Source organism: Hippopotamus amphibius, chromosome 10 (genome assembly GCF_030028045.1).
Source record: "Hippopotamus amphibius kiboko isolate mHipAmp2 chromosome 10, mHipAmp2.hap2, whole genome shotgun sequence".
NCBI classification, from domain to species: Eukaryota; Metazoa; Chordata; class Mammalia; order Artiodactyla; family Hippopotamidae; genus Hippopotamus; species Hippopotamus amphibius.
The window spans coordinates 112,449,158-112,469,506 of record NC_080195.1 but is presented as its reverse complement, the minus strand read 5'-3'; the positions used below and the strand labels follow the sequence as shown (position 1 = coordinate 112,469,506).

Genomic DNA, 20,349 nt, shown 5'->3' with positions numbered 1-20,349 from the left:
TCAGAGGAAGTCTCGCCCTTCCCCATAGAAACTACCCACTGGAGGCAGCCGTGAGCCCCTGCCCTCCTGATTCACCCGCTTTAACATCCTCGTTCATTCAACTGTGTCGTGTACAGCAAAGCTGAGAAACTAGTTTCTTCCGTAAGGACACATGGATGTGCCTGTCTACTCTCAAACACAGCCCTCTAGGAATTGTCTAATGTCTGAAAGAGGGAAAAGAGAGTATCACCCCCATCCTGAAGACAAGACGTCTTTGTTGTAACCCGAGTCCCCACTGTTGAGAGGTTCCTTTGAGCTCAAGAACAAAAACAGGTGCTGACTGGTCAGATGGCAGCTTTGTTCTGTTTTGTCAATATTTGGTTTTTACCACACCTTTATCATCAGTTCATACAAATTCCCTATTTTGTTTTATCATTTTTTTAAACCATTCACCAATTCTGGTTATTCTTCCCTATTTCCATAGCCACATATTTATGTTTACTTAATATAATTATCTTAAATGCACTTTCTATGACCTTATTAAGATAAATATGTAAATATGTATAACAAAAGCATAAAAGTAAACGCGTATGTTGTCTCCTAGATCTTTGACTCTCTACATAATGCTACACCGAATGTCCTTTTAGATGTGCCTATATGTAATACTAAGTAGAGGTCAGGAAATAGAGTTGTTAGATCATAGAAATTAACTTAATTTCACTAATGACTGCATAGCACTTTCCAAAATTCCTGTACTAGTTTATGCCAAAATTCCTGTACTAGTTTATGCCAAAATTCCTGTACTAGTTTATGCCAAAATTCCTATACTAGTTTATGCCAAAATTCCTGTACTAGTCTATGCCAAAATTCCTGTATTAGTTTATGCCAAAATTCCTGTACTAGTTTCTGCCACCACCAGCCACGTGTGAAAGGTCGTTTCCCCCATCTTGCCAGTAACTAGTATCATCTGCCTTTCTAATTTTTGCAACTTAATGGATGTAGTGTTTAATTTCTTCCATCGCTACTGAGGTCGAGCATCTCTTTATATTCTTTTGAGGTCTGTGGGTGTCCCATCTGTGAATTTCCTTCCCTCATTTTGCCATCAGTCTTCCTGATCTTTCTTCCTACTTTGCTACAGTTCTTTGATGTAAATATGAATCTCTTGTCACCTGTAAATGGTTGTGAATATATTTTCCGAGATCTCTTAACTCTTTGTCCTTGATTGTCTGCATTGGGATCTTGTCTAAGAAGTCTCAGAGCTCATGGAAGAGCCGTTCCTACATGTTTGCTATATTTGCTCTGTTTCTATTCCACTGTCCACATTTAGGTCTTCAATCCACGCTGAGGACTGTAGGTACCGTAGAAGTGGGTATCCAATTTCTGCTTTATCGACTGAGTCAGTATTCCTAATAGCATTTATTAAATGACCCGCACTTTCCATCGTCTCTGTATATGGAGGTATTGTGGCGGCGCGGTCAGAGGTCATTTTCATTCTGTGAAGTGTGCTGAGGATTTCTTTATGGACGTTTCATCTGTTTTGATAAGTGTCTGTCTTTTCATATGTTTGTTGGGCATAAATTTCTATGTGTTAAATTAAATTTAATAAATGTATTATATCTCATCTCTAATTTGCCAATTTTTTATTCCTTTCTTTGATCAGCGATCAAAGTGGATGTTAATATTACCAAATATAATTGATTTATCTGCCTTCTGCTATAATCTCTGTTATTTTTTGTCTTGTGTTATCGATTATATGGTTGAAAAATTACTCTTCTTGCCTCCTTTGTGCCTGGTAGATCTTTTCCCATTCTTTCAACTCATGCTTTTCTGTAGGTTTTTATTTTGGGGTGTTGCTTGAACCCAATTTTTAATTCAGTGTGTGTGTGTGTGTGAGTGAGAGAGAGACTTTTGATGCATGTTTAATACATATATGTTTATTTGAATTAATTTTATTATTCCTTTTATTTTTTAATAAATTTATTTATTTATTTATTATTTATTTATTTATTTATTTGCGGTGTTAGGTCTTCGTTGCTGTGTGCGGGCTCTCTTGTAGTTGCAGGGAGCAGGGGCTACTCTCCGTTGCAGTGTGCAGGCTTCTCATTGCGGTGGCTTCTCTTACTGTGGAGCAGGGGCTCTAGGTGCGCAGGCTTCAGTAGTTTGTGGCACACGGGCTTAGTGGCTCCACGGCATGTGGGATCTTCCCAGACCAGGGCTTGAATCCATGTCCCCTGCATTGGCAGGTGGACTCTTAACCACTGCACTACCAGGGAAACCCCTATTTGAATTAATTTTATATCACAAGTTGTTTTAGTCAGATTATATTTTCTCTTTACGCTCTACTTCCTGTTCTCTCTCTTTACTTTGCGCTGAATGGATCACTCAAGTATTGATAACTAGGTTTATAAAAAGATCTGTTGATACTAAATGGTCATAAACATGCTGCAATCATATCTCCAAGCATATGAATGTCCTTGTACTAAGTATTTAATTCCGTGGAAGAATTTGTTGATTTCTTCAAGAAAGAGCCAGTTTCTTTATGACGTGTACTAATCTGGGCATGGCAGTAAAATACCTTGGTTTTGCAGACCTGAATTTTTCAAGTCATCCACAAGTGGGGACAAATACTTGGAAGATTTTACTCTGTACCTTTCATTCACAGAATGAAAGCATGTCTGCGCTGAAAGTCATCTTGTCTGAGTCTCATCAAGAGGAAACAGGGGCTCAGAAAATTGAAGAGACTTGTGCGGGGGTATACTGTTGGCAGGACGCATAGAGAGAGGGATCTGTGTGATTAGTTTTGCACAGATCCATGCTGATGTGACTATTGGGTGCATGGAAGATGGACAAATCTTTCATTGGTCTATTTTCATACATTTAACAATATCCCTTCTTCATTATATCACTAATTCAATACCCTAAAATTTGCCAAAATAATTTTATTGACTTGCAGCTTTGTGGAAATATCATAGTTCCCTTTTTATATCGCTGTCTTCTCTGTGACGTATTTCATGAAAAATACAGCCCCTTGAAATCAGTATGATTAATCACCAAGCTTTTAAAGAAAGATGACCTTATCTAAGTCAAGGTCATGAAAAATACTTCTCAAGTAAATACCTTGCTATTACTAGCAATTCTTGTAAAGAAGCTAATTGGGAAAAGAAAAGCTTTAAAAAGAATGCCGGTGGGCTTCCTAGGTGGCGCAGTGGTTAAGAATCTGCCTGCCGATGCAGGGGACACGGGTTCGATCCCTTCTCCAGGAAGATCCCATTTGCCATGGAGCAACTAAGCCTGTGCGCCACAACTATTGAGCCTGTGCTTTAAAGCCCGTGAGCCACAACTATTGAGCCCATGTGCTGCAACTACTGAAGCCCATGTGCCTAGAGCCCATGCTCCACAACAAGAGAGGCCATGGCAATGAGGAGCCCAGGCACCACAACGAAGAGTAGCCCCCACTCACTGCAACAAAAGAAAGCCCACGAACAGCAGAAAAGACTCAACACAGCCAATAAAATTAATTAATTAATTAATTTAAAAAAAAAAGAATGCTGGTGATTTTGTGAATCTTGTCTGTCCCTGTCATTTAGCCTGGCTGTCATCATCTCCAGTTGGAGTCCCATGGCTTTGCCTGCATTAATAGTCCATATAGATAAAAGTAAAATAAGTGCAATCCATCTAGGTGAGTCTTTTCTCCACCTGGGTTAGTACAACATGAGGTATGTTTCATTTTCTTGACGCTGTTATGATTCAAATGGCTTTTCTTTAAATATTAGAGATGCAAGTTAGTTTGGGTTAATCAGAAAACTACTCAGTTTTATTACCAAGTCTCTATGTAACCAAGTTATTGACCCCAACCAGGGGTAGAGTAACCTGCCTGTCACCTCAGTCCAAGATGACTCTAATTTCTAAATACAGAAATTCTCATGAATTCTGAAGTTGTTCATCATTTATTTTTCTTTAAGAACTTTTATTGAGATACAATGACATACAATAAACTGCGTATATTTAAAGTGTACAATTTTATATTTTTTTTCTTATTAGTAATGTATGTATGGCAATCCCACTCTCCCCACATTCATTTCTTTTGTTGCTGTCCATCATTTTTAAATGTTAAGGACACTGTTTATTTCAACGTAATATGGTTATGGCTGCCAAATGCCTTCCATAAAAATTTTGAAGATATGTCTCATATGGTTACAAACTAGAATCCCCTGAAAAAAACCACCCAATTCCTACCCCCATATCCCACAGCAGGCATAGGTGGTCCATTTTTCTTGAAAGTGCTCTGGAAGGAGATGCTGTCATGTTTCTCATAGCTTGTTTTAGTGTTTTATTTCCCCCAGTTGCAAGCAGTTTGTCTTTTCTCTTCTTTGTATCTAATATGTATCTTTCCAGCGGATGAAAACAACAGTTTCTGTTTCTGTTCATTGTAATTCTACATTATCCCTTAAGGATATTTTTTCTTCCTAAAACGTTTTATTGTAAGTTTATTTTCTCTCATGGACTTAATCGGTAATTTTAAACATTTTTTTTAAGTTTCTATTATCTTTCTAATTGTGTTGTCATATTTATGGCTTTATAGCTCTTCTCACAATCTGGTAGTCCAGAATAACCATGCTGCACACAAACGACCTTGTTTAAAAGTTGTAGTAGAAGAGTCAGCTACTCTTATCCCTGATTTATTCCAAAGTTACACTGTTCTTCTGTCAACTGTGCTACTCTGTTGGGTTGTATTTAGCTCATGAACCCTACCTATGATTTCAACTGCATCTACTGGAAACCTACTTTCTGGCATATGCTGTGTGCGTACGTGCTTGGGTGTTTGTATGTGTGATTAATATTTGCCAGGTTTTCTTGTATTTTTAAGATGAGCCTTCTGGGAATTCTTGGGTTCTAATTCAGATATTGGCATCAAATCTTCCTCATTTTTGTGCTACTCAACATACACTTGCTGAGCTTGTGAATATGCATGACACCATATTAAAGATAAAGACAGAAGTTCAGAGCTGAACACTGGCTGAACTTGGGGCAGGTAGATGAATAAAATAAACAGATTTTTTAAAGTGATGAGCAGCAATCTCAACATTAAGTTTTCAAACTATTTTTTCCCTTGCTTCTATCATCCCTTTTCTGTTCTGCAGGAAAATAGGAAAATACTGATAATCACATACAGAGGGGTCCTACTAAACAAGAACCCAGCACACATGATAATTCTCCCCTGGTCACAATCCAAAATGAATAAAAGCAACATGGATGGATGGGTGGATGGATGCAGTACACAGAGGCAATGTTACAAACAGACCTGGTTTTGTTATGAATAGTAGATGGATTTTTTTATTTGAGATGAGGCAAACTGTTGCAGGTTGTGTTCTCCAGGGAGCAGCCTCTGAGGTGGAGTTTAGTGTGCAGGACGTTTACCAGGGAGCGTCTGTACCATCAACACCTGTGGAAGGGGGGAGAGGGGGAAGGACTGGGCTCAGGGAGATGAGCTATAATACAGGCCCATGACAGCTTCATCCGACTCTGCAGGGGGCTCTGGAGAAAGAGTGATTCTTCAGCGTTGTCCTGAGTTGGGGCAAAATTGCCCTCTTCAGTCTCTCATTGGATACCGGCCACCCCAGGAAGGGCCTGCACTTGGGTGAGGGGATCTCTGCAGCTGGGACCACCTCTGAAGTAGCTGATGACTGAAGGATGCCCCCTGAGGTCACTCACAGAATCTGGGGCTCGTGTCCTTGAAGGAGCTTGAGCCCCATGTCTTCACATACCTCAAATCCTCCCACTTAGCGGATGTGAAATTGCTATTGACGTGCATCTTAAATACTTTTTCCTAAAAAAAAGGTTTTCATTAAATCACTCCCACCTCCCCTAATAACATTATTCCAATATTTCAAATAGGAGATGAAAACTGTCACAGTGCGGCATAGTAGCACCATTTGACTAGATTTTTGTCACAAAACCAGTTTTAACTCAAAGAATCTCTTTGATGCCTACGATTTCTTTACTTTATCCAGGTCACGTCTGTGCATCTCCTGTTGATGAGATCAGGTAATAAATAGGCTGGTCACTGCCACACAGAACTGGGGTCAGTGGAAGGACCTACAGACAAATAAGTATAGGACATGGCGGAAGGTAGCAGAAGTCTTGAGAAAATAGCACAGGATAAGAAACAGAACACTTCAGCTAACTGTGGGAGGAGAGTGGGTAGACAAACAAGAAAGTCACTGATTTCAGCACAAGGCCATCAAAGAAATATATGGGGGGGGGGGTGTTTTGGAAGCAGAGAAGGTGGACATCTAGCCAGTTCTGGGCATAAAGTCTGCAGTCATAAAAAGGTTTCCAAGAGAAACTGAGTTGAGTCTCAAAGGGATCTACAGCCTAAAAAACATCTCCAAAGCAGGTCGCAGCTGAGCTGAGTTTTCACACTTTCAGCTGGTAGGGGTGAGAATGGGCACTAGTGGGGCAGGGGACAGAAAGAGGGATGGGGGGCAGCCCCTCACATTCAGAGTCCATGTGGCTGCACCAGAGGACAATTACTGTAGGCAAACGGTCTGAGTCGGCACAGAGACAGTATCAGATCATGTAGCGTTGGGTGCCTCCTGCTTGATCCTAAAGGCAGTGACGTGATTGAAGTGGAGGGAGATACAATAGTATTTTAGGGAAATTAATCTGAGTGAGGTATGTGAGACGGATTACACTGCAGAAAGAAAAAAAAAATAGGGAGACCAATTAGGACACAATAGAAACGTTTTAATAAGAGATGATGGGAGTGTGCTTGGGAGAAAAAGAGTCAGATGCAAGAGATGCTGAGAGGTGGAGTAGACAAGGCATCGCAGCCCAGTGAGAGGGTTGGAGATAAAGAGAATGTACAGCTAGGAATATTGTACATATGAAATCATGTCATATAGCAAATCATACCATGTTATAGTATAAATAGCATTCATACAGTAACTTCTATTATTCTGAGTTCTTGCAGCTGGGAGATTTTGTTCACACTAACAGGAGTAGAGAATTGAAGGAGAAGCTTAGCTTAAGGGAAAACACGACACATTTGGTTTGGGATTTGAGGTGCTTCTGGGACATGCAGATGAAGGTCTTAGCGGACAGCTGAACAAGCAGGGAGGAAGCTTGAGAAGGAGCTTCGGATGAAGATGTTGACGAGGCAGTCCACGGCCTCGAGCTGACGGCTGGAAGGAGGGTGTAGGTGAGACCATCAGGGAAGTAGGGGGAGGAAGCCAGGCCAGGGACCCCTCGTCTCCGTTAGTGAGGGGCACACAGTCTGTTTGACTCGCTGAACTATTTATTTAAGGTTTTAACCTCCTTCATACTTTGTACAAACTTTTCAAGTGAGTGAGGGACCTACCCTCATTATCCCTTTGCTATGGAACTCTGAACTTTTATAAACTCTTATGAAACACTTGTCTAGGACTTGTAAATACCCATAAGCGAGCAGAGATGGTGACAACATTTGTTATTCCTGAGAATATATTACTAACACATAGTAATACAGAGAGAAATATAGATCATTTCAGACCACACTCATCATCCAAACATTGTGTAATTCAATTCTAATAATTGAAAAGACCTAACACCTCATTGGCTGTATTGGACTCTTTTTTGAGTAAAATGAAGACAATAATTCTATACAGAAAAAACAACGTGCATTAAGAAATAATGCCAGAAAGCAAAATAGTTCCAACTCATTGTAAAAACTGCAGTATAATCTGAGAAAAGATGTGTTTCATCACAGCAATATCTATAGCAGATGGTGTTCTAACAACAGCAGGACAAATGTGCAGAGATTGAGACCTGTAGGTGCTCATCCTGGGTGACAATTATGAAACTCGTGTTTATGATTTGTTTGTTTGTTTCAATCATAAACAGGCCTTTGGGTCACGGCAGGTGTCTTGAACCTAGGACTTTCTGAAATTGGGGTAAATACATGTGATTTGGTCCCACTATTATTATTTTTTAAATATTTATTTATTTGTTTGTTTGTTTATTATTTTGGCTGTGCCAGGTGTTTGTTGCTGCACACGGGCTTTCTCTAGATGTGCTGAGCGGGGACTACTCTTTGTTGCGGTGCACGGGCTTCTCATTGCTGTAGCTTCTCTTGTTGCGGAGCACGGGCTCTAGGCACACGGGCTTCAGTGATTGTGGTGCACAGGCTCAGTAGCTGTGGCTTGCGGGTGCTACAGCGCAGCCTCAGTAGTTGTGGCACACGGGCTTAGTTGCTCCATGGTATGTGGGATCTTCCTGGACCAGGGATCGAACCTGTGTCCCCTGCATTGGCAGGCCGATTCTTAACCACTGCACCACCAGGGAAGTCCCCCGCTATTATTTTTTGTCCATGAAGGAGAATGTTTATCACTTAGAGTGTAACCAGAGCTGAGTAATCTCTGAAACTCCAGTTCGCTGTTTGTTCTATGGCTTCTGTCTTAAAGAGTCCTAAGCCAAACGGGGATTCTCCTCCTTATTCGAGCACACCTTAAATAATTCACAAGTGTGAATTTCCCTAAATGCACCCAAACCTCCTACTTAACTCAGCCAAACAGAAATTTAAATGTGGTAATTTCAATCTCTGGCTAAAGAAAAATAGATACTATTAACCTCTTTAATTTTTTATGTTTTGTATGGTTTGGGCTGTTGCAAAGATGTCCAAGATACAGATCCCTAAAGGAATTTTAGAGATGGACCCTGAATGCCATCCTGCTGCACCGGAGGGACAGTGCCTCACTCCTTCTCTGCCTTTCCCACCCAGCAGCAGGGCCAGAGAGCACCCTACTGGCTCACGCCTGCCTTTTATTTCTAGGTCAGTGTTTGGGTGTCAGTTATTATCAGTTCATCTTGAACCCCAAGGGAGCTTAGAGAGAAAGGTCAAGAAGGGCTTGCAAAGGAGCCCACATTTATGTGCACATGCATAAGCCTCTGTTTATTTAGCAGCTGCCGGCTGCCAGCAATGCCCTTCTTCCTCCTGCAGGGTACCCTCCTGAAGCCCTGGAGGGCTCTGGGCAGGCACAGGCCAAGGACCGGCAGCCCAATTCGTGGTGAGCCGGAAGCAGCTCTGGCTGCTGCTGGCCCGGAAGTCACTCAGCTCAGGGCAACAAGCTCACACAGTGGTTCCCAGTTGGCACGGACGGCCGTACCTGAATAAGCAAGGCCAGCTCTTGACTTCATCTCCCCAACTTGCTGTACCAGCAGCGGGGGGAATGGCTCAGCGGGTCCTCTAGATAGAAGTCCTGGGCACGGACTTCTATGTGCTCGTCGGAAACATTTGTCGGTGTGAGAACAGGAATGCAAAAGGAGTAAAGAATGTTAGGTATAGAAGTAGGTATATTAGACAGTCTTGGAGGGTTTTGTAGACTAGGTAAAGGATCTTGAAAATTATACTCTAGGAATACTCGGTGGTTTTCAAGAGCTGGTTTTGCATTTCAGAAGATTTTGGTGATGGATACGGGAGAAAGCATCTCAGGGAGAATAAAATAATAGTTATTATTTTGGTACAGGTGAGAGATAGCAGAGAACTCTGGCAGCGGAAGTAGGGATGCATAGAAAGATTCTGATTCAAAAGAGATTTAGTGAAGGAAATGGTGAGGGATTTAGTGATTTATTAGATGACAGGATTGAGCACCAGGCAGAAGTATGTATGGCTCTCTGTTTCTAGGTTTAGTGACCGACCATGTGTGTGTTGCTCAGTCTGCTCATTCTGTTACATCATCAAATTCATGGGCCCCAGGGCTATGCAGACTACATAGCAGCCTCACCTTGGATCTTCCCATCGCACCACCTCATCGCTGTTATTTTCTGGATGTATCTCCCTTTGTATTCATAACCTCAGGATTGTCTCATGTGCGACATGTAGACACGTGTTCTCATCACCCCTTAAAGGTGTTTTCAAAAACTATTATGCAATTAGGATGTACAAGGCGCTATTTATTTCACTAGTTGTGGAAAATAAAAAGGATAAACTCGATATATCTCCCGGCTTCTGTGTCACTCTACTTAGGAGACAGCCTTCTACATAGATCACTGTATTCACACGAGTCATACATTTTATTATAGAATCTTGAACAACAGGCTCTTGGGGTGGCTAGAGAAAGAATTTGTGTTGTGTGAACAGAATGGAGCACTGTATCACACAGGGGCAATACTTTACATTTCTGGAATCTAAGGCACACTGTAAAGTAGCCGAATTGGACAATAAACCAGTCCTGTGGGTACCCAGTCCATTAAGCGACGTGCTCGACCCACAAACCACACGTGCTCACCAGCCTCAATGGTTTTCGAGCCACAGCTTGTGTTTGGATGGACAGTACAGAGCCCTGAGCCTACACAGCTTCTAGGCATCCCTGATGGGCATATGGATGCTAAAATGGGTGTGTAATTGGGACTGAACTTTCAGAGACCAGCCAAGGAATTTGCATTCCCACAACGGGCAGGATTAGAAGACACAATTTTTGGAGACTTTATGAAACACGTAAGATGTTATAGAAAGAAAATTTCTTAAAGGATGGGAAGAAAGGGCTTGTTAAACAGAATGGAGAAAAGCAGCTGGAAAGATTAAAATATCCACAGCCTTGACTCAGAAGACTTTGGCTTGAGGCAGACTCTCTGAGCAGCCTGACACCAAAAGCTGTCAACCTGAGACTTTTGTATGGAGGCTCGTGGAGTTAAATTACCACTGGAAATGAAATGACAAAATGTGGAATTGATGAAATTATATATGGCAGTGGAAATAGAGCCTTATATGTCTCAACATGCATGTAATGTATTTGATTCTCCCAGTAAATTATGGGCCTTGGGACAAAAAGAAAAAAAAAAACAGTTAGGAAGAGGGAAGGTAGAAGGATGCTAATTGGAGTTACTTCTGTGCACCGCCTGGGCTCTGGGCTGGCATGTTACGTACAGCCCTCCCCTGACACTCTTATGAATTGAGTTTTTTATTGTTTTGTAACCTGATTTCTTTTAAAATTTTTATTGGAGTATTGCTTTACAGTGTTGTGTTAGTTTCTACTATATGGCAAAGTGAGTCAGCTATACCTATATATCCCCTCTTTTTTGGATTTCCTTCCCATTTAGGTCATCACAGAGCACTGAGTAGAGTTCCCTGTGCTATACAGTAGGTCCTTATTAGTTATCTGTTTTATACATAGCATCAGTAGTATATATATGTTAATCCCAATCTCCCAGTTCATCCCACCCACCCCTTTCCCCCTTGGTATCCATACATTTGTTCTCTGCATCTGTGTCTCTATTTCAGCTTTGTAAATAAGATCATCTCTACCAGTTTTTTCAGATTCCACATATATATGTTAATACACAATATTTGTTTTTCCCTTTCTGACTTACTTCTCTGTATGACAGTCTCTAGGTCCATCCACGTCTCTACAAATGACTCAGTTTTGCTCCTTTTTATGGCTGAGTAGTATTCCATATGGGCCACATCTTCTTTACCCATTCCTCTGTTGATGGACATTTAGGTAGTTTCTGTGTCCTGGCTATTGTAAATAGTGCTGCAGTGAACATTGGGGTGCATGTGTCTTTTTGAATTATGGTGTTCTCTGGGTATATACCCAGGAGTGGGGTTGCTGGGTCACATGGTAATTCTATTTTTAGTTTTTTAAGGAACCTTGGTACAGTACTCCATAGTGGCTGTATCAATTTACATTCCCACCTACAGTGCAGGAGGGTTCCCTTTTCTCCACATCCTCTCCAGCACTTATTGCTTGTAGGTTTTGTGATGATGGCCGTTCTGACTGGTGTGAATGATACCTCATTGTAGTTTTGATTTGCATTTCTCTAATAATTAGTGATGTTGAGCATTTTTTCATGTGTTTGTTGGCCATCTGTATGTCTTCTTTGCTGAAATGTCTGTGTAGGTCTTCGGCCCATTTTTTGATTGAGTTGTTTGTTTTTTTGCTCTTGAGCTCATGAGCTGTTTGTATATTTCAGAGATTAATTCTTTGTCAGTTGCTTCATTTGCAAATATTTTCTCCCATTCTGAGGATTGTGTTTTCATCTTGTTTATGGTTTCCTTTGCTGTGCAAAAGCTTTGAAGTTTCATTAGGTCCCATTTGTTTATTTTTGTTTTTATTCTCATTACTCTAGGAGGTGAGTCAAAAAATGTCTTGCTGCAATTGATGTCAAAGAGTGTTCTGCTTATATTTTCCTCTAAGAGTTTTATAGTATCTGGCCTTACATTTAGGTCTTTAATCCATTTTGAGTTTATTTTTGTGTGTGGTGTTAGGGAGTGTTCTAATTTCATTCTTTTACATGTAGCTGTCCAGTTTTCCCAGCACCACTTATTGAAGAGACTGTCTTTTCTCCATTGTATATCCTTGCCTTCTTTGTCATAGATTAGGTGACCATGGGTGCATGTGTTTATCTCTGGGCTTTCTATTCTGTTCCATTGATCTATATTTCTGTTTTTGTGCCAGTACCATACTGTCTTGATTACTATAGCCCTGTAGTATAGTCTGAAGTCAGGGAGCCTGATTCCAACAGCTCCATTTTTTTTCTCAAGATTGCTTTTGCTATTCGAGGTCTTTTGTGTTTCCATACAAATTCTAAAATTTCACTGTCACCATGTTACACATGAAAAAATGGAATCATAGAATTAAAAAACTGAACCAAGATAACACTGCTAACTACCCAAGACTGGCCAACATACAACTATGTTTCTTTCATCATGTCATACTCTGCTCTGGGCTGGGGGTGGAAAGTAAAAGTTGTTTTGTCCCCTGTGAAAAAGAATATGTAGTTAATCTTTGAGGGACAAGACACAGAAATGTATTAGCTTGATTTAATGTTCTTGTTAAGTGTTTACAGAGAATGAGTCTAAATTAACATTTGGTACATTCAACGCCTCTGAACTGCCTCAGAGAAAGGAACCCCCACCATTATGTAGAATGAAATACACAAGCCTAGTAAGAAATGACATTTAGCAGATATTTACATACTTTATGAAGGAAGGTCATGTGCAAACCTGCTGCAGGTCGCATTCAGAGTTTCTGCCCCTGTACGGTTACAAGTTTTCATTGTCAGTAAGATTCAGAGAATTCACCTTAAAAGGTGATATGATGACTGAAATACAGTAAGCAACATGCCTCAAACAGGTGATTTGGCTTCACCAAAATCATTGCAAGAGCTTTTGAATTACTTGGTTTGCTTTTTGCCTCCAACTTTTTTTTGCCTCCAATTTTATATCTTATGAATGTAAAATATTAGATTTTGGACCCCTTAAAATATTTCTAAGCATTTTGTTCAGCAGACTTGTGATTAGTGGCTGAAGCAAGGAGACAGTATATGTAGTAAGAAGTGACATGATTGACACATAGGTCTTTTGATTTAATTTGTGTTAAAAAACGCACATCCCAATGTAACGTGGCAAGCCAAACAACAAGTCACAAACCTAATTTTGACATTATTCCAGGAAAATGACTTTTCCCGCTTACTAAATTTTTCCTTTCATCCTGAAAAATTTTATGTCAACTATCTTGGATAGCTTTTTTTTTAATAAATATGTTTTAAAGTATTTTAGATATTATTTTTTCCCATTTAACATATTAACAATAATTGATGAGTCGGAGTCTTAATTATGCACTATGATATTGTATTAACTGCTAAAAAGCTGGCTATCAAGAGCAGTATGCCCCGCACAAAATATCCCCAGGTGCTGGGTGTGTTTGTTGTATCCACTCTTTATAGCTTACACTTAGCTTTTCTCTACCTCTCCCTTACCAGTTGCGGCTTCTTACTGAGCCCTCATCAATAGGCCTGAATTCTCAGCATCTAGACCAATAAGTGAGATAATAAAGGTGCAGCAGAAGCTTAAAACTCGATGTTCAGGGCGAGGGACTATCCATTGCTTGACGTGAGTGGGGGTTAGTACCTGGGCTTTCTGACGTTTGTTTTCACTGCTTCATTGGGGGTCTTCATTTCCAGCAGCGTCACTTTATAGCTAAAAGTTCTGAAATTTACTTCTGTAACTACAATCATACTTCTCAGAGTTCTGTAAACCAGTGAATTACAGATAGTTTAGAATTTTGGAAAGGATGAATTTTAAAAATTAATTCCCCTGTGGCTACTTCTTGCCTCTGTTTTCTGTCCTATAGGCCCTTTCTCTGTCCTATAACTTTCTTCTGTTATAAAGAAGACGCTCTTGTATTTAATAATTATTGACAGCCTACAGCCCATATTGTTTTTTTATTAAATAGATAGACCAACAGCTGCTAAATCTTATCTTTCTTTCTTGATCTGGGGCTTAGAAAGTAAGTTCTTACATATTTCTTTCCTTTCCCTGTTATAACTGATGTGAGAAACGGAATCCTTTCCCTTGCCCACTAATGTTTCACCTAACTGTTCTGTTCTGTTGTCGTTGTTGTTTTTCCCCTCGTATTAAAGGCTTTGCAACCAATTCAGGTGCATGTGAAAGTCTGCGAAACCCTGTACTCATTCCCTGCTCACAGTAGCCCCCCTAGTTTTACAAATAAGGAAGCTGAGGCACACGGAGGGCTGATGACTTTAGTTAGTAGCACAGCCGGACTTAAATCCAGGCAGTCTGGCTCTGAAGTTCTTATCTTAGAAAAATGACCTGCAATTCAGATAAGAAGCACCAAGCCAACAAGTGGTGCTTCGGCTCATCCAGGAAGACTCACAGCCAGGTTTCTGTGTGTGAGAAACCAAAGAAGACAAAATGTAGTTACTTTTTATTTTTAAAATGTCAACTTATTAAGTGTTAGTATTTACATATAGAGTAAATGTTCCTGACACTTGGGGCAAGATTTAGAGAAATACACGCACTTTTGCTACAACTTGGCACTTTCTCCACCTAATAACAGCTGTGAACAAACACAGTGTAATCCAGCGTGATCTGTGCAGGGTGTAGGCTGTCACTATTTATTAAATATAAGAATTTCCTCTTATAGCAGAAAAAAAGTTACAGGACTTTTGAAGAAAGGACTCTATTTTTCAAGAACAGAGGCAAGAATTAGCTACAGAGGAATCAGAGTTAAAAAAGAAAATGAAAACAAAATTCATGCTGTCCACATTTCTAAAATATCACTAATTCATTGGTTTATCAGCCCAGGTAGAACCTCATCCTGAGATCTTTTTCTCTTAGCATTAGATCAATTTGTTGCAGACCCAAAATTCTAACTTTACACTGAGAACCCATGGCAGTTTTGACATTGAATATGCTTGTCTGTACCTTAGGCTATCTGTTCGTATCCTTGCCTGCTTGTTTGTTGTTTATCTGGTAAGACCTGACTTGAGCCACCTGCTTACTAAGCGTCTGGCTAATTTGCTATTTGGCTAATCACTAACTTGCAATTCTGAGTTCTAAGTTACAGCTTGTTCTGAAAGCATACAGTAGTAGTAACAGTAATACTAAATAACAGAAAGCCACTGATGTAGTTTGTTGGCACCGGCTGCCTGTGACTCTGCATGAGGACTCCTCTGGGTAGAGATGGTGTGTCATGTTCATTGCTGTCTGTCCAGCACACACAGTGCAGTACTGAGCACACACCAGGTGCTCGATAAGTACCTCTCAAGTGAATGAATGAGTGAATGAATGAATGGTTTCCATTCAGAAGTTTCTCAACTGGATCCCTTATATCTCCCCTGAGTTGATAATTGAAACGAGACTATGGTTGATTTAAGACATAAACCCTGCAGACATCCTGCTGTTTAATGACTTCACTTTGTAAAGTCACCTAGTATAATAACTGGTTTATATTAGGTTACCATGGGCTTGATAATCCTAATCATCTGTGAAAACTACCCCAAAAGGCTGGTATGAGAGCATATGGACAACTAGCACGTGACCCCAGGACTAATGAGGAACCGAAGTAGGACCCAATGTTGGCTCCTCTGGCTCCATTTTGACCATTTTGTGATGCTGATACCCTGGGAGGCCATCTAGGAAGGTGCCAAGAAGAGTGGTCCTGAGGCAAGAAGGATAAATAAGAGCTTACTGGGGAAATTAAATCAAAAAAGAGCGTTCCAGATTGAGCTTGGCTGTGTCCATGGCTGGCCAAGCTGAAGGTTATAACCGCATCTTCAGGAGGGACACAACGCAGAAAACTACCTACGGACCAGTTCATGATTTAAGGTCACGTGCAAGGAATGTGTAAAACTGAGGGGTGCAGAGTAATGGTGTAATTATCCTAACATAAATCTTTTAAATTAACATTTGCTGCTAGTGGGATGTTGACATGCCGATGGCTAACAAACACGTGAAAACATCCTCAACATCACTAATCATTAGAGAAATACTAGTCAAAGCTACAGTGAGGTATCACCTCACACCGGTCAGAATGGCCACCATCAAAAAATCTAGAAACAATAAATGCTGGAGAGGGTGCTGAGAAAAGGGAACCCTCCTGCACTGTTGGTGGGAATGTAAATTGGTACAGCCACTATGGAGAACAGTATGGAGGTTCCTTAAAAAACTAAAAATAGAACTACCTTATGACCCAGCAATCCCACTACTGGGCATATACCTTGAGAAGACCATAATCCAAAAAGAAGCATGTACCACAGTGTTCATTGCAACACTATTTACAATAGCCAGGACATGGAAGCAACCTAAATGCCCATCAAATAAAGAAGATGTGGCACATATATACAATGGAATATTACTCAGCCATAAAAAGGAATGAAATTGAGTTATTTGCAGTGAGGTGGATGGACCTAGAGTCTGTCATACAGAGCGAAGTAACCCAGAAAGAAAAAAACAAATACCGTATACTAACACATATATATGGAATCTAAAAACATGGTACAGAAGAATCCAGAGACAGGGCAAGAATAAAGATGCAGATGTAGAGAACAGACTTGACGACCCAGCGTGGGGGGTGAAGGGGAAACTGGGATGAAGCGAGAGAGTAGCCCTGACATATACACACTACCAAATGTAAAATAGATAGCTAGTGGGAAGCTGCTGCATAACACAGGGAGATCAACTCGATAATTGGTGATGATGACCTAGAGGGTGGGATAGGGAGGGTGGGAGGGAGCCTCAAGAGGAAGGGGATATGGGGATATATGTATAAATACAGCTGATTCACTTTGTTGTACAGCAGAAACTGGCACAACAATGTAAAGCAATTATACTCCAATAAAGAGCTTAAAAAAATAAAACTGGAATTTCTGCTTTTTCAGTAGGCTTAAAGCATTAACAAGATGTGGAATGGATTCAAGGAGGAACAGTGATTGTAGTGCTAACATTAGCAAAGCAGGAAAAATACCTCCTCTTGCACACATCATTTTTAAAAGCTTTTCTAAGAGAAAACCAAACCCAAACCCCTCTTTCACAGTATCTATATGGAAAAGTGCAGAATCTGAGATGTTTCCTTTAAAAATGATTATTGAATTTTTTAAAATTTATCAAAATAAATGCAATTAAGCATATTTGCTGAAATACTAATCAAGCCATGCTTTTCATTTAGAACAATAAGAAAATTCAAATAACAGGAGAGCACAATTTCAAATCTTCTACTGATTCGTATACTTTTATGCTCTAGCAGTGACTGTATTACTCTTTCAATGTCATGCAAAAGCGTTAAAAAAAAAAGAGAGAACCCAGAGTACTTACACAGTTTATTATCATCTTTCCTCTATTACTTTTCCTCTTTTTTTCAGTTCCACCTTTTATCCAACCTTTTGAGTTTCCGAGATTCTCCATCGGACAGCGGGTCTTCATCCCGTGTGTTGTGGTCTCAGGGGACCTACCCATCACCATCACCTGGCAGAAGGATGGCCGGCCAATCCCTGCGAGCCTCGGGGTGACCATTGACAACATTGACTTCACGAGCTCCTTAAGGATTTCCAATCTCTCCCTGATGCACAATGGGAATTATACCTGCATAGCCCGCAATGAGGCAGCAGCTGTGGAGCACCAAAGCCAGCTGATTGTGAGAGGTAAGGAGAGACTCGGGATGCGTGGCATCTACGCGGTCACGTTCAACATCACTCACTAAGGGTGTTTACTTAAGTGTTATAAAGGTAACCAGCATTCGTAAAAATCCCTGCCATCCCATTTAAACATACGTACACTTACACACACACACACACACACACACACACACACACACACAGCTGTAGAAGCCAACTATGAACTCCAAGCCAAGGTTTTATTTACCCAAAGTATGAAGTTTCAAAAATTTAGCAGAGAAGAAATGTATGAATGAAGGATGTGGGGCCATGGGATTTAACGCTTGAAATGAGTCTTCTCTACATTAACCCAGTGGTTTTTAAGGCCCAAAGTCCATGAGCCCAGGCTGTATTGTTTTTATTTTATATAGTGATTTTTATATTATCATTTAGATTGATGGGTTCTAGAAATATTTGTCAAAGCCATATATCACAGTTTTTCTAAAGTCAAAAAATAGTAGCTTTTTAATATTTTTTTGTTTTAGTTTTAGAAATGTGGTTTTCTTTGTTCCTCTCTTCTGTTGAGCATTAAATCTCTCGTTATTTTGGGAGGGTATTGAAACGTTTAGTAAATTAAACAAAGTGTGGTAAAATAAGGTAATTTCACTTGTAGAAAACTTTTCCAGGGCTCCCAATGCACCTAAAATGTAGGCAACAGGCTTATTTCAAATCTCTGTCCAGGTCGCCAAATTCTTATTCAGGTTCACACTCATCACATGCGGAGTGAGAAGCTAGTGGTCTCCAACGCCGTCGGTCATGGATGCGCTGTGATTCTATGATGCTCTTAAAATTGTATGTGTTCATCTACCATACAGTATTCATCCAGTTGCAAAAGTAACTGTATGAAATTAAAGACTTATGTTAATGTTGATTATTTGCATATTAAAGTTCTGGAACACAGAGCTCTCATTGCAGTTGTCAGGAAGGGATGGTTTCCCTTACCTTCAGGACAGTCCATAGACCTGGAGCAGACTCTTTCTTGAGCAATAGGTTCCCGAGTGCTTCCTCAGTCCTTAGACCTTGTCCCCATCACACCTCTCCTTCCTTTCTGGCTGAGAAGTGATGTCCATTCTGTCTACTTGACAACAAAATAAAATGGAGCTTACTTAGACTTCATATGAAGAAACCAACCTTGTATTTGTGAAAAAAGATTTTCCCTGAGTGAGTAAGAAAATATACCTTCAGTTAGATAAAAACCAAAGGTATAAATGGCCTCATGGGATACATGCTTCCCAAGTGTTTTCTTATGAGAAGAACTGACTCTCACTATTGTTTGTGAAGGGCAAAGCAGTGAGTGCACTAGCCTGTCTCTGATATAATCTCCTCTGAAGGATCCAGGTCAGAGAACAGAAATGCTAGATAAGAATGTACGGGAGTGTTTCTGTGAATCCCTTGCCTCTGCAGGAAAGGCAACCAGACTTTTTCATCCAAGGCAAAAGTCAGATGACCTGGAATTGAGCCTAGCCAATCGGGATAATGTAGTTGATCACAGTCTGATCAGTGTCTCCGAGTGGTTGTTTTTCACATATGCTAAATAAGCTTCTGTGAAATTAACATTGAATCACTAGTTAGGTGATACAGCCCTGAGAAAGGAAATGTGGGTCACAGGCAGGTCAGTACTTGGAGAAATAGGCAAGGACAAGATGACGTGGGGCAGTGGTCCTCAATCTGGACTTCACCATAAAATCTCCTGGGAGACTAAGAAAACACTGATGACTATTTTCTGGTCCTAACTAAGCCCAACTAACTCATCATCTCTGGGAGTAGATCCATCTCCCAAATCTCTGGGTCATTATTTTTTTTTTTTTAATTCAAAAGTCACCTGTTAGTGGTTCTTGAAATTTGTCACACATTATGTGAGGAGCTTTAAAAAAATTCCTGACATCCAGGTCGAAGCCCAATTAAATAACCATCATTGGAAGTGGGACCCAGGCAGCAGGAATTTGTAAAATCCCCAAGTTGATTCTAATATGAAGTCCAGTTTAAGTCCATGCACTCTGGGTAATTTGAATATGCAGCTATTTTAGAAGTCTGGAATCTTTTTTTTTTTTCTCGAAATGTAAAAAGAAGCCATTGGTGACTTTAACTAGGCCAGTGGCATGGCCTGATTTATGTTTTTAATCATCACACTAGCAGCTGTGTAGAGAATGGACCGGTTCAGAAAGCAAGTAGGTAAGAAGCTATTTCAGAAGTTGAGGCAAGATAAAAAGTGCCTGGAGTGAAAGTGGTCACAGTCAAGGTAATGAGAAGCAATTGAATTTGCTTTGTTGAATATGTTTTGGAGGCAAATCAAACAAAACATGTATATAATGTGAATGTAGCAGAGAGAGAGAAAGAAGAATCCTTCACTGAAGCACATATTTTGCCCAGCAAGGTGAATGAAGGTGTCTTCAACAGAACTGGAGAAGATGCAAGCAATGGCAGCTGTCACAAGGGAAA

At 40.3% G+C, this 20,349-nt stretch overlaps 1 protein-coding gene across 1 annotated transcript in view; it reads left to right on the top strand.

Moving 5' to 3' along the window:
* The window catches only part of DSCAM (DS cell adhesion molecule), a 653,261-nt gene that overhangs the window by 355,004 nt on the left and 277,908 nt on the right, over window positions 1–20,349 (top strand). Inside the window, exon 9 of the mRNA XM_057696448.1 lies at window positions 17,620–17,898. Coding sequence (XP_057552431.1) covers window positions 17,620–17,898 — 279 coding nt within the window. The remainder of the gene's footprint in view (window positions 1–17,619; window positions 17,899–20,349) is intronic.